The sequence below is a fragment of the Anomaloglossus baeobatrachus genome, chromosome 3 (genome assembly GCF_048569485.1).
Source record: "Anomaloglossus baeobatrachus isolate aAnoBae1 chromosome 3, aAnoBae1.hap1, whole genome shotgun sequence".
Lineage (NCBI taxonomy): Eukaryota > Metazoa > Chordata > Amphibia > Anura > Aromobatidae > Anomaloglossus > Anomaloglossus baeobatrachus.
The window spans coordinates 109908826-109922518 of NC_134355.1; the positions used below are offsets into that span (position 1 = coordinate 109908826).

The 13693-nt window shown below is 50.2% G+C and overlaps 1 protein-coding gene across 1 annotated transcript in view; it reads left to right on the forward strand.

Moving 5' to 3' along the window:
* The window catches only part of PNPT1 (polyribonucleotide nucleotidyltransferase 1), a 233576-nt gene that overhangs the window by 14346 nt on the left and 205537 nt on the right, over positions 1-13693 (forward strand). Inside the window, exons 5-6 of the mRNA XM_075338095.1 lie at positions 5672-5721; positions 7960-8023. Of these exons, the coding sequence (XP_075194210.1) occupies positions 5672-5721; positions 7960-8023 (114 nt within the window). The remainder of the gene's footprint in view (positions 1-5671; positions 5722-7959; positions 8024-13693) is intronic.

Below are 13693 nucleotides of genomic sequence, written 5' to 3' on the forward strand. Positions count from 1 at the left end.
AAAGAGGGCCCCTCACAGGGCCCCCGGCATGCTCCCTTCTCACCCCACTGAGTCGGCGGTGTTGTTAAGGTTGAGGTACCCATTGCGGGTACACAGGCAGGAGCCACATGCCGTTTTCCTTCCCCATCCCTTAGGGGCTCTGGGAGAAGTGGGATCCTATCCGGTCATCCAGGCACTGGGACCGGGCTCCCTCCGCAGCCCCTGAGGAAATCTGACGGACAGGAGACTGAGTATCATCAGGGACAGGGCCCTGCATCTACAGGTACTCTGTGTCCCCTTGGGGACGGTGCATAGAGCACCTGGACCTCAGACGCTGCAGTGACTGCAGTGACTGGTATGACGCTGGGACTACCGCGCCGACCGCGCCTGCTTGCCGGCCGCGGTTTTAACTTTAGTCCCCGGCTTTTGCGGCCTAGTGCCTTAAACTCCCGCCCCCGCCCCTGCCAGTCAGGGGGTAGGGCGGGACGGTCGGTCGGACGCCGACAGTGAGGGCTGGAGCACACTTGGCTGTCCTCCGCCCCCCTCACTAATCACTCTACGGCACAGGTACTCAGTGTCCCCTCGGGGACGGTGCATGGAGCACCTTGGCCTCAGACTTGGCGGCGACTGCGGGGGTAGTACGGGACTACCGCGCCGACCGCGCCTGCTGGCCGGCCGAGGTTTTTAACTTTAGCCCCCGGCTTTTGCGGCCTAGTGCCTTAAACTCCCGCCCCCGGACCTGCCAGTCAGGGGGAGGGGCGGGACGGTCGGTCTGACGCCGACAGTGAGGGCTGGAGCACACTTGGCTGTCCTCCGCTCCCCTCACTTTTCACTCCGGGACTCCAGATTCCCGCACTTTTGGGGTTACGCCCACGGCCCCCTCTTCCCCTGTAAACGCCGACAGCCATGTTTTTAAGCAGCACACACTGCTTGAGCGGTCGGTAAGCCGGGTGGCTTCTTCCCATCGGGCTATATATATATATATATATATATATATATATATATATATATATATATATATATATATATATATATATATATATATATATATATATATATATAATATATATATATATATATATTATTGTATGCATTTTCACAGTTCGGCGGTACATACTCAGTGATTACTGTGAGCATTGATCGGGCCATGTGGCACTCGCTCAGCCGGAGCCTGGGGCACTGGTTGGACTCGGCCCGGGTAGAACCGCCGGCGTCCCCTGTCCAGACGGCAGGGACAGAGTTTGCAGCTTTCACAATCCAGGGCTCAGTCTATGGACATATGGTCTTCTAAGATACTAGAAGCTTGCAGCCCAGACCGGCCCCTTACACAGGCCCCGGGCACTGCGGGATCGCTCACAGGCCCCGCTCGGTCCGCGACGCAGCGGGCTCCTGGGGGGACCTCTAGTTATTACGTGGGGGACTCCGGCACGGACTGCAGTCCCAGACCGGCTAAGCGGGCTTGCTTAGAATCTTCCCCGACTTCATCAAGAGTCTCAGCTTGAGGACTCTCTAGAGGATGAGGCGGAGGTCGCAGCCCAGGACTCTGTCCGGACGTGGCTCTCAATGCTTCAGAGATGCTGTCCAGAAGCACAGGGCTTTCCCGGACAAGCATTTTACTAAACGCATTAATAACACACGTTATCCCTACCCCTCTGACGTGGTTAAGGGTTGGGCTCAGTGTTCCAAGGTGGCCCTCCAGTCTCTAGACGGGCGGCTAGATCCGTAGTAGCAGTGGCTGACGGTTCAACGCTCAAGAATGCCACGGACAGGCAGATAGAGCTCCTAATGAAATCCATCTATGAAGCCATAGGCGCGTCCGTTGCCCCAGCCTTTGCAGCAGTGTGGGCACTCCAGGCTATCTCAGCTGCTCTGTCTGAGATTAATGCGGTCATACTCTGCTCCGCAATTAGCGTCTTCGACGTCCCAGGCGTCGGTATTTTCATCCTACGCCATGAATGCTGTCCTGGACTCGGCTTGCCGTACAGCGGTAGCATCCGCCAATCCGGTGGCAGTCCGCAGGGCCATGTGGCTACGAGAATGGAAGGCAGTCTCTGATTCCAAGAAGCTCTTGTCCGGTTTGCCATTTTCTGGCGACCGATTGTTTGGCGCACAATTGGATGAATCGATTGAGCATTCCAAAGGAATGGACTCGTGCTTACCCAGCCCATACCAAAGAGACCTTAGCACCCTCAGCTAGGTCCCCATCTCATCGTCCAACAGGCCACAGAAGAGCCAGAGAAACTCTTCTGCATGGCGGTCCAGGTCAGGGGAGCGGTCTCCACATGTCCAAGACCGTTGGATGAGAGACATTCTGTCTCACGGTTACAGGATAGAGCTCAGTTCTCGTCCTCCGACTCGTTTCTTCACAACATCTCTGCCCTCCGAGCGAGCTGATGCACGTTTTCAGGCGGTGAACACTCTGAAGGCAGGAGGAGTTGCGTTACCCGTTCCCCTTCAAGAACGTAGTCGCGGTTTTTACTCCAACTTGTTCGTGGTACCGAGAAAGGACGGATCATTCCGCCCCGTTCTGGACTTCACACTGCTCAACAGACATGTGAGAACCTGACGGTTCCGGATAGAATCTCTCCGCTTTGTCATCGCCTCGATGGCACAAGGAGACTTCCTAGCATCAATCGACATCAGGGATGCTTATCTCCATGTGCCGATTGCACCAGAGCATCAACGTTTCCTGCGTTTCGCCATCGGGGACGAACACCTTCGGTTCGGGGCACTGCCTTCGGCATGGAAACAGCCCCACGGGTCTTCACCAAGGTCATGGCAGCAGTGGTGGCGGTCCTACACTCTCAGGGCCACTCGGTGATCACTTACCTAGACGATCTTCTAGTCAAGACACCCTCCTGGGTGGCATGTCAACACAACCTGACCATTGCTCTGGAGACTCTCCAGGGGTTCGGGTGGATCATCAAATTTCTAAGGTCAAAACCGACACCGACCCAATCACTGACTTACCTCGGGATGGAGTTTCATACTCTCTCAGCGATAGTGAAGCTTCCGCTGCATAATCAGCGTTCACTACAGACAGGGGTGCACTCTCTCCTTCGGGCCCAGTCACACCCCTTGAGGCGCCTCATGCACTTTCTAAGGAAGATGGTGGCAGCAAGGGAGGCAGTTCCCTTGCGCAGTTTCGTCTGCGTCCGCTTCTATCGGACACCACAAATGGGACAGGAGGTCGACGTCCCTAGACAAGAACGTCTCTCTTTCTTTCCACTTCCTGGGCGAAGGGAAAATCCTTCCGGCCCCCAGCCGGGGCTGTGGTCACGACGGACGCGAGTCGGTCAGGGTGGGGAGCGGTCTTCCTCCACCACTCGGCTCAGAGAGCCTGGACTCCGACAGAGTCCTCCCTTCAGATCAATGTTCTGGAGATAAGGGCAGTGTATCTAGCCCTAAAGGCGTTCCAGCGGTGGCTGGAGGGCAGGCAGATCCGAATTCAGTTGGACATCGCCACGGCGGTTGCGTGCATCAACCACCAGGGCGGCACACGCAGTCGTCAAGCCTTCCGAGAAGTTCGGCGGATTCTGCTGTGGGCGGAAGCCACAGCCTACACCATCTCCGCAGTTCACATCCCGGGCGTAGAAAACTGGGAAGCAGATTTTCTCAGTCGCCAGGGCATGGACGCAGGGGAATGGTCTCTTCACCCGGACGTGTTTCTAGAGATCTGTTGCCGCTGGGGAACGCCGGACGTCGATCTAATGGCGTCTCGGCACAACAACAAAGCCCCGGCATTCATGGCTCGGTCCAAGGATCACAGAGCTCTAGCGGCAGACGCGCTACTTCAGGACTGGTCGCTGTTTCGACTGCCTTATGTATTTCCTCCTCTGGCACTACTGCCCAGAGTGTTACGCAAGATCAGGTCAGACTGTCGCCGCACCATCCTCGTCGCCCAGACTGGCCGAGGTGATCGTGGTACCCGGATCTGTGGCACCTCACGGTGGGTCAACCGTGGGCACTCCCAGACCGACCAGACTTGCTGTCTCAAGGGCCATTTTTCCTTCTGAATTCTGCGGCCCTAAACCTGACTGTGTGGCCATTGAGTCCTGGCTCCTAGCGTCATCAGGGATATCTCCAGACGTCATTGCCATCATGAGACAGGCCAGGAAACCAACGTCCGCCAAGATCTATCACAGGACTTGGAGGATCTTCTTATCCTGGTGCTCTGACTCAGGGTTTACTCCCTGGCCGTTTGCCTTGCCCACTTTTCTTCTTTCCTTCAATCTGGAATGGACAAGGGCTTGTCTCTCGGCTCTCTCAAGGGACAAGTATCGGCGCTTTCCGTGTTTTTTCAAAAGCGTCTAGCCAGGCTTCCGCAGGTCCGCACGTTCCTGCAGGGGGTTGGCCACATAGTCCCACCTTACAAGCGTCCGTTAGCACCCTCGGATCTTATCAGGGTGCTGACGACTCTTCAGAAGTCACTTTTCGAGCCGATGCGGGATCTCTCTATCTCGCCTTTCGCAAAAGGTAGCCTGCCTAGTGGCAGTCACATCACTCAAAAGAGTGTCTGAGCTAGCAGCGCTGTCAGGCAAAGCCCCCTTCCTGGTGTCTCACCAGGATAAGGTGGTTCTACGTCCGGTCCCGGACTTTCTCCCTAAGGTATCCCCGTTTCATCTCAATCAGGATATCTTCTTACTCTCTTTGGGTCCGCATCCAGTTCACCAATGTGAAAAGGATTTGCATTTATTAGATCTGGTGAGAGCACTCTGGCTCTACATTTCTCGCACGGCGCCCCTGCGCCGGCCCGATGCGCTCTTGTCTTTATCGCGGGCCAGAGTAAGGGATTTCAGGTTTTCAAGTCAACCTTGGCTCGGTGGATCAAGGAACCGATTCTTGAAGCCTACCGTTCTTTTGGGCTTCCGATTCCTGCAGGGCTGAAAGCCCATTCTACCAGAGCCGTCGGTGCTTCCTGGGCATTGCGACACCAGGCTACGGCTCAGCAGGTGTGTCAGGCGGCTACCTGGTCGAGTCTGCACACTTTCACGAAACACTATCAGGTGCATGCCGATGATTCGGCAGATGCCAGCCTAGGTAGGCGACTCCTTCAGGCGGCAGTTGCCCACCTGTAAGAGGGGGCCGTTTTTCGGCTCTTTTTATCGAGGTATTCTTTTACCCACCCAGGGATTGCTTTTGGACATCCCAATTGTCTGGGTCTCCCAATGGAGCGACAAAGAAGAAGGGAATTTTGTTTACTTACCGTAAATTCCTTTTCTTCTAGCTCCTATTGGGAGACCCAGCACCCGCCCCTGTTCCCTTCGGGCTGTTGTTCTTTTGTGTACACATGTTGTTCATGTTGAATTGTTCTTTTGGGTCATGGTTTCAGTTCTCCGAACATCCTTCGGATTGAATTTACCTTAGACCAATTTATAAGTTTCCTCCTTCCTGCTTTGGCACCAAAACTGATGAGCCCGTGATGCACGGGAGGGTGTATAGCAGAGGGGAGGGGTTACACTTTTTAAGGTGTAATACTTTGTGTTGCCTCCGGAGGCAGAAGCTATACACCCAATTGTCTGGGTCTCCCAATAGGAGCTAGAAGAAAAGGAATTTACGGTAAGTAAACAAAATTCCCTTCTTCGTGCCTGACTTTGGTGCTGGTTATTGTTTGACAGAAGTCATTGTTTTTTATATTCATTTTTACGCTGGCAACATGGAAGCTAAATCTAAATTTTTTTTCTTTTCATAGATCGTTCAATTCGGCCTCTGTTTCCCACTGGTTATTTTTATGATACGCAGGTGAGTGTTCACGTTCACTTCTTCTTTGGAGGTGAGTGGTGCGAAGGTGTTACAACCGCGTATATGCGCCGCGCCACATGCACAATCAGCAATTATCGTGTTCTTGTTCTGTTTCTTAAAAAAAGAAAGGGATTGTTCCCTCCTATGTCAATCCCTTTTTATTCATTGATTCCCCAAGTAAAATAGTAACGCCTATACTCACCCCCGGTGTGGGTGTAGATCCAGTGGTGTCTCCACTGGCCTCTCCCTGGGCTTGCCTAACATTATTGCATGTGATCACTGAGGACAATCTGCAGCGACTTCACTCTCTCCTTCTTCGGATAAAACAGACATCCGAGAAAGTGAGCGAGCAGCCACAGCTCTCACTTCCTCCAGACATCTGTTTCATCTGAAAGAGGGAAGAGTGATGTCGCCGCAGATTGTCCTCCGGGGGGATCCCATGCATTAATGTCATGCGAACCCAGGGAGAACCAACACGACTGGATCTACACCCACACGGGGGTGAGTAATAGGTGTTACTATTTTACTTGGGGAATCAATGATTGAGAAGGGGTTGTCAGAGGAGGAGGGAACAACCCCTTTAAGACTTGTGCATGTATCTCAGTGGTGTCATAATGTCAGCAGCACTACTCTCCTCCCATGTAGAAGTGACAATCGGACAATCTCTTTTTAAAGGGATTGTTTGGGATTGGAAATTATTTTTTTTTGTTTATTGTCCAGCTTTGTCTGGAATTGCACATTTGCTTCGTTCAATGTAATGAGCTTGAGCTGTGATATCAGACTATGGATATCAGTGAAGCTCTCGGGAGGGAGGGAGCGTACACCTACTACAAGTATGATTAATCAAAATATTCCGTGCAAGTACACCTTAAATGGTAATATAAATCAAAAAATACCTTTAGAACTATAAGGGGTTCAAAAAAGTAATTGGTGTCTTTTTCTTTAAAATAATTAATTTTTATTCACAATTCTTAGTTAAAAAATACAACTAGTACATATTCATAAATATCTGTGTAAAAGGACAGGATGAAATACCCATGTTTAAATAGCAGTGGTAAAACCAAAAAATACAACACAATTAAGTTTAAGACCAAATTATATGTACCACCAATATTAAAAAACCTATGGAATGTATAGTATAAATTCAAAAAAGTGCAAAAGTGTTCTATCTTCCTAAATGCCACTAGTTAGGTATGGTGTGAAAGGTATAAAAAGAGAATAGCTTATAGAGATAAAGTGCTAGCAAAGTGCGAAGTTTGTTGCTATAATCAAAAATACCTTGAAAATGGTCAGGGTTGTTTGGTAAACCGCAATATCCCGACGCGCGTTTCAGCGTGCTTTCTTCAGGGGATCCTGAGAGGGAATGGGGCTAAAGGTTCTTAAATATCCTGTTGTGGATTGGTAAAATCCGCCCGTAATAAGAAACAGCTGCCAATTCCAGCCGCGGGGTTTAAGCGGTGCATATATACCATGACAACCACCACTATATGTGATCACAGCCCGTCGGACGTGAAGCACATGGCAAACCGCGTCGTCATGGTAATAGACGACGCTGGATGTCAGCGCATCTTTTTGCCGGCGGAGATCAGTGAGTGGAGCACGTGTATAATGCGCACCCCTGTGCTTTAAAATGCAGCATATTATGAGTTCATAATCTAAACATGAACAGTATGGTGAAGATGTAAAAACTATATAAATGTATAAATATGTAAATTCGGGTATCAAAGGGATACTACCTAAAATGTGAATTTAAAAGAAAGTGAAAAAAAACCAAAGTGAAAGAAACATGAATCCTGCTATAGAAGGAAGAGTTCCTATATTATACTAGTGAAATGAAATAACATTAATCATAATGAAAATCCATCCAGGATATAATCTATTAATAAATTAATAATGTGTGATTAGTGATATCAAATATGTAAATATATAATCTTTAACAATAATTTTACATAATAAGTGAAAAAATAAAAAATAAAGATAAATGAATGTGATATATATAATGTCTATGTCTATTCAAGGAGCCTAGTTGTATTTTTTTTAACTAAGAATTGTGAATAAAAATTAATTATTTTAAAGAAAAAGACACCAATTCCTTTTTTGAACCCCTTATAGTTCTAAAGGTATTTTTTGATTTAACCTACTACAAGTAACCACATATAATAAGATCACACAGTTCGGTGTTTCCATAGTTGTGAATGTTGACTAATGATGTTCTAATGTTTGTTTTTGCACCCATAGATTCTGTGTAATCTATTAGCAGTGGATGGTGTCAATGAACCTGATGTCTTGGCAATAAATGGAGGTACTTATTGTACAGCAATGTTTATCAGCCCTTGTTTTCACATTAACTTCAATAGGTTTTCTTACATTAATGAGTTATAGGAATTCACAAGAATATACTGTGACTTACTGATTGGTAGGGACTGTGATTCCCTTCCCCTTTTTTACTATTAAAAGGAAGCGGTGACAGAATGCGACAGAAATCAGAGGAAGAGGGTGAACGCGGGAGCGCGCTTCTGTGCGCGCCGCCATCTTGGATTATCTGGTGGGGGTTGGTGGGGGCACTTTGGCGACACCATGGAAGGAGATCTATCTCCCGTCTGACATGTTTGATCATGCCAGATGGGAAATAAATCATTTTTAACCAGCGCTGTCATTTACTGTAACGTGATCATCGGTATACGGTGTATACCAGTGATCACGTGAGCGGGGAAACGGCCCGAATCGTGATCTCCAGGCTTTCAGCTACCCCCGGTAGTTGAAACCTCGGAGATTTTCCGATGGTGGGGGGCGCTATTCACTTTTCTTTTGCTGCCGTTTTAATACGTAAGGCTGTCGTTAAGGAGTTAAAGTAAATAGCCTGCAGTTATAATGAAGCATAATGGCTCGAATTCATCAAAGAAGTTACGCCAGAATTCTGGCTTAAATCCCTTTTGGAAAGTAACAAAAAAAATAAATTGCAAGTTTTGGTGTTTTCATGCCAGTGTTGCCCAACTCTGCCAAAATGGGTGTAAAGCCCGCTTTACACGCTGCAATATATCTTACAATGTGTCGGCGGGGTCACGTCGTAAGTGACGCACATCCGGCATCGTAAGTTACATTGTAGTGTGTGACAGGTACGTGCGATTGAATGGTAAAACGTTCATCGCACGGTCGTCGTTCATTCCTCATGAATTGAACGTCAGACTGTTCATCATACCCGGGATAGCACACATCGCAGTGTGTGACACCCCAGGAACGATGAACAGATCTTACCTGCGTCTTGCGGCTCCCGGCCGGTAATGCGGAAGGAAGGAGGTGGGCGGGATGTTTACCTTCCGCTCCGCTCCGCCCCTCCACTTCTATTGGCCGGCTGCCGCGTGACGTCGATGTTACGCCAAACGTCCCTCCCACTCCAGGAAGTGGACATTCGCCGCCCACAGCGAGGTCGTATGGACGGGTAAGTATGTGTGACGGGGGTTAATCGTTTGTGCGGCACATTCAACAAAATTGAACGTGCCGCACATACGATGGGGGCGGGTACGATCGCATACGATATCGTATGCTGGATCGTAGGGTGTAAAGCAGGCTTTAGTTAGGCATGACAGGGCCGTGACACAGCTCATCACCGGTCTTAATAACTCGTGGTCACTGGCTCTTCTAATTGTCTTCTCCGCACATTGCCGCTCCCTGTGCAGTTATGTGGGTCATCTGCACTTGTGATTGTGGTTTGCCCTGTGGGTCGCTGTGCAGAGCCCGGCCTTGAGCTGAGCTGCATAAAAACGTCTTTATTGTAGGAGAAGCCATTATCAAATACCATATTGGGAAATTGTAAATTGATGGGGTTTTTCAGTGAAGGAAAGGGGTTAGTTACTGAAATAAACCTTCAGCCAGGCCCCATCATATGTAGCTACGGTCTTGTACTGACATTGGAAATGCTGTTGTTTTTCGAGCACAGATCCCAGGTCCCTGCTGCTATGATTCTTACTGATTATGGGGGGGGGAGATTGTGGCTTCAGTGCTAATAAGGGTATATTAGTACGTTTATATCATTTACAATGTCTTTTTCCCATAGCTATAAATCTTGAATAAAAAGAGCTTCTCTCCGTTCAGGTTCTTGTATGTTACCCGCAGCTAAGAGCAGCCTAATGTTGTCTTTCATGTTAGAGGACTTTGCGAGAAACTGTATAATTCATTTCCCAGGAATATTGAGCTCTTGCTTCTGGATCCCTTAAAGGGTCCACAACTAGAATAAATCCTTTTGATTCTACTTGTTTCACCCAGATAAAATAATAAAGCCTATACTCACCTCCCATACCGGCGCCCTTCCAGCAGTGTTGGGGCTCATGGTGGGTTGTGAAGTCAGTGAGCCCCGCGTCCAATCAATGCCAGCTTTCTTCTCCCAGCCTTTGACCGAACAAGTTAATTAACAGGAAGTGAGTGCAACCTCTGCGCTCACTTCCTGTTAATTAACTCATTTGGGCCGGACCCAACCCACCATGAGCTCCGGCACTGCGAGCCCGGACACCGCTGGTACGGGAGGTGAGTGTAGTCTTTATTATTTTAACTGGGTAAAATGTGGAATCAGAAGAGGTTGTCCTAGTAGTGGAAAACCCCTTTAACATATTACAATTGATACCTGGGGGTCACCACAACAGGACACTTTGTAATAAATTGTCATAACTAAAAGGGGCTGTCCAAAAGAAGGGAATTTTGTTACTTACCGTAAATTCCTTTTCTTCTAGCTCCTATTGGGAGACCCAGACGATTGGGTGTATAGCACTGCCTCCGGAGGCCACACAAAGCAATTACACTAAAAAGTGTAAGGCCCCTCCCCTTCTGGCTATACACCCCCAGTGGGATCACTGGCTCACCAGTTTTAGTGCAAAAGCAAGAAGGAGGAAAGCCAATAACTGGTTTAAACAAATTCACTCCGAAGTAACGTCGGAGAACTGAAAACCGTTCAACATGAACAACATGTGTACCCGAAAAACAACCAAAAATCCCGAAGGACAACAGGGCGGGTGCTGGGTCTCCCAATAGGAGCTAGAAGAAAAGGAATTTACGGTAAGTAACAAAATTCCCTTCTTCTTCGGCGCTCCATTGGGAGACCCAGACGATTGGGACGTCCAAAAGCTGTCCCTGGGTGGGTAAAGAATACCTCATGTTAGAGCTGCAAGACAGCCCTCCCCTATAGGGAGGCAACTGCCGCCTGCAGGACTCTTCTACCTAGGCTGGCGTCCGCCGAAGCATAGGTATGCACCTGATAATGTTTGGTGAAAGTGTGCAGACTCGACCAGGTAGCTGCCTGGCACACCTGTTGAGCCGTAGCCTGGTGTCGCAATGCCCAGGACGCACCCACGGCTCTGGTAGAATGGGCCTTCAGCCCTGATGGAACCGGAAGCCCAGCAGAACGGTAGGCTTCAAGAATTGGTTCTTTGATCCATCGAGCCAGGGTGGCCTTAGAAGCCTGCGACCCTTTGCGCTTACCAGCGACAAGGACAAAGAGTGCATCCGAACGGCGCAAGGGCGCCGTGCGGGAAATGTAGATTCTGAGTGCTCTCACCAGATCTAACAAATGTAAATCCTTCTCATACCGATGAACTGCATGAGGACAAAACGAAGGCAAAGAGATATCCTGATTAAGATGAAAAGAGGATACCACCTTCGGGAGAAACTCCTGAATGGGGCGCAGCACTACCTTGTCCTGGTGGAAGACCAGGAAGGGAGCCTTGGATGATAGCGCTGCCAGCTCAGACACTCTCCGAAGAGATGTGATCGCTACCAGAAAAGCCACTTTCTGTGATAGTCTAGAAAGTGAAACCTCCCTCAGAGGCTCGAAGGGCGGCTTCTGGAGGGCAACTAGTACCCTGTTCAGATCCCATGGATCTAACGGCCGCTTGTACGGGGGTACGATATGGCAAACCCCCTGTAGGAACGTGCGCACCTTAGGAAGGCGTGCCAAACGCCTCTGAAAAAAGACGGAAAGCGCCGAGACCTGACCTTTAAGGGAGCCGAGCGACAAACCTTTTTCTAACCCAGATTGCAGGAAAGAAAGAAAGGTAGGCAATGCAAATGGCCAGGGAGACACTCCCTGAGCAGAGCACCAGGATAAGAATATCCTCCACGTTCTGTGGTAGATCTTAGCGGACGTGGGCTTCCTAGCCTGTCTCATGGTGGCAACGACCCCTTGGGATAATCCTGAAGACGCTAGGATCCAGGACTCAATGGCCACACAGTCAGGTTCAGGGCCGCAGAATTCCGATGGAAAAACGGCCCTTGGGACAGTAAGTCTGGTCGGTCTGGTAGTGCCCACGGTTGGCCGACCGTGAGCTGCCACAGATCCGGATACCACGCCCTCCTCGGCCAGTCTGGGGCGACGAGTATGACGCGGCTGCAGTCGGATCTGATCTTGCGTAGCACTCTGGGCAAGAGTGCCAGAGGTGGAAACACATAAGGGAGCCGGAACTGCGACCAATCTTGCACTAGGGCGTCTGCCGCCAGCGCTCTTTGATCGCGAGACCGTGCCATGAAGGTTGGGACCTTGTTGTTGTGCCGGGACGCCATGAGGTCGACGTCCGGCCTTCCCCATCGGCGACAGATTTCCTGAAACACGTCTGGGTGAAGGGACCATTCCCCTGCGTCCATGCCCTGGCGACTGAGGAAGTCTGCTTCCCAGTTTTCTACGCCGGGGATGTGAACTGCGGATATGGTGGAGGCCGTGGCTTCCACCCACATCAGAATCCGCCGGACTTCCTGGAAGGCTTGCCGACTGCGTGTCCCCCCTTGGTGGTTGATGTATGCCACCGCTGTGGAGTTGTCCGACTGAATTCGGATCTGCCTCCCTTCCAGCCACTGCTGGAAGGCTAGTAGGGCAAGATACACTGCTCTGATTTCCAGAACATTGATCTGAAGGGTGGACTCCTGCTGAGTCCACGTACCCTGAGCCCTGTGGTGGAGAAAAACTGCTCCCCACCCTGACAGACTCGCGTCTGTCGTGACCACCGCCCAAGACGGTGGTAGGAAGGATCTTCCCTGTGATAATGAGGTGGGAAGAAGCCACCACTGCAGAGAGTCCTTGGCCGTCTGGGAAAGGGAGACTTTCCTGTCCAGGGATTTTGACTTCCCGTCCCATTGGCGGAGAATGTCCCATTGAAGTGGGCGCAGATGAAACTGCGCAAACGGAACCGCCTCCATTGCCGCCACCATCTTCCCGAGGAAGTGCATGAGGCGTCTTAAGGAGTGCGACTGACTTTGAAGGAGAGCCTGCACCCCAGTGTGTAGAGACCGCTGCTTGTCCAGCGGAAGCTTCACTATCGCTGAGAGAGTATGAAACTCCATGCCAAGATACGTTAGTGATTGGGTCGGTGACAGATTTGACTTTGAGAAGTTGATGATCCACCCGAACGTCTGGAGAGTCTCCAGTGCAACAGTCAAGCTGAGTTGGCATGCCTCTTGAGAGGGTGCCTTGGCCAGTAGATCGTCCAAGTAAGGGATCACAGAGTGTCCCTGAGAGTGCAAGACTGCTACCACTGCCGCCATGATCTTGGTGAACACCCGTGGGGCTGTCGCCAGACCAAATGGCAGAGCTACGAACTGAAGATGGTCGTCTCCTATCACGAAGCGGAGAAAGCGTTGGTGCTCTGTAGCAATCGGCACGTGGAGATAAGCATCCTTGATGTCTATTGATGCTAGGAAATCTCCTTGAGACATTGAGGCAATGACTGAGCGGAGGGATTCCATCCGGAACCGCCTGGCGTTCACATGCTTGTTGAGCAGTTTTAGGTCCAGAACAGGACGGAATGAGCCGTCCTTTTTTGGCACCACAAAGAGATTGGAGTAAAAACCTTGACCTCGTTCCTGAAGAGGAACAGGGACCACCACTCCTTCTGCTCTTAGAGAGTTCACCGCCTGCAGAAGGGCATCTGCTCGGTCGGGATGTGGGGAAGTTCTGAAGAACCGAGGCGGAGGACGAGAACTGAACTCTATCCTG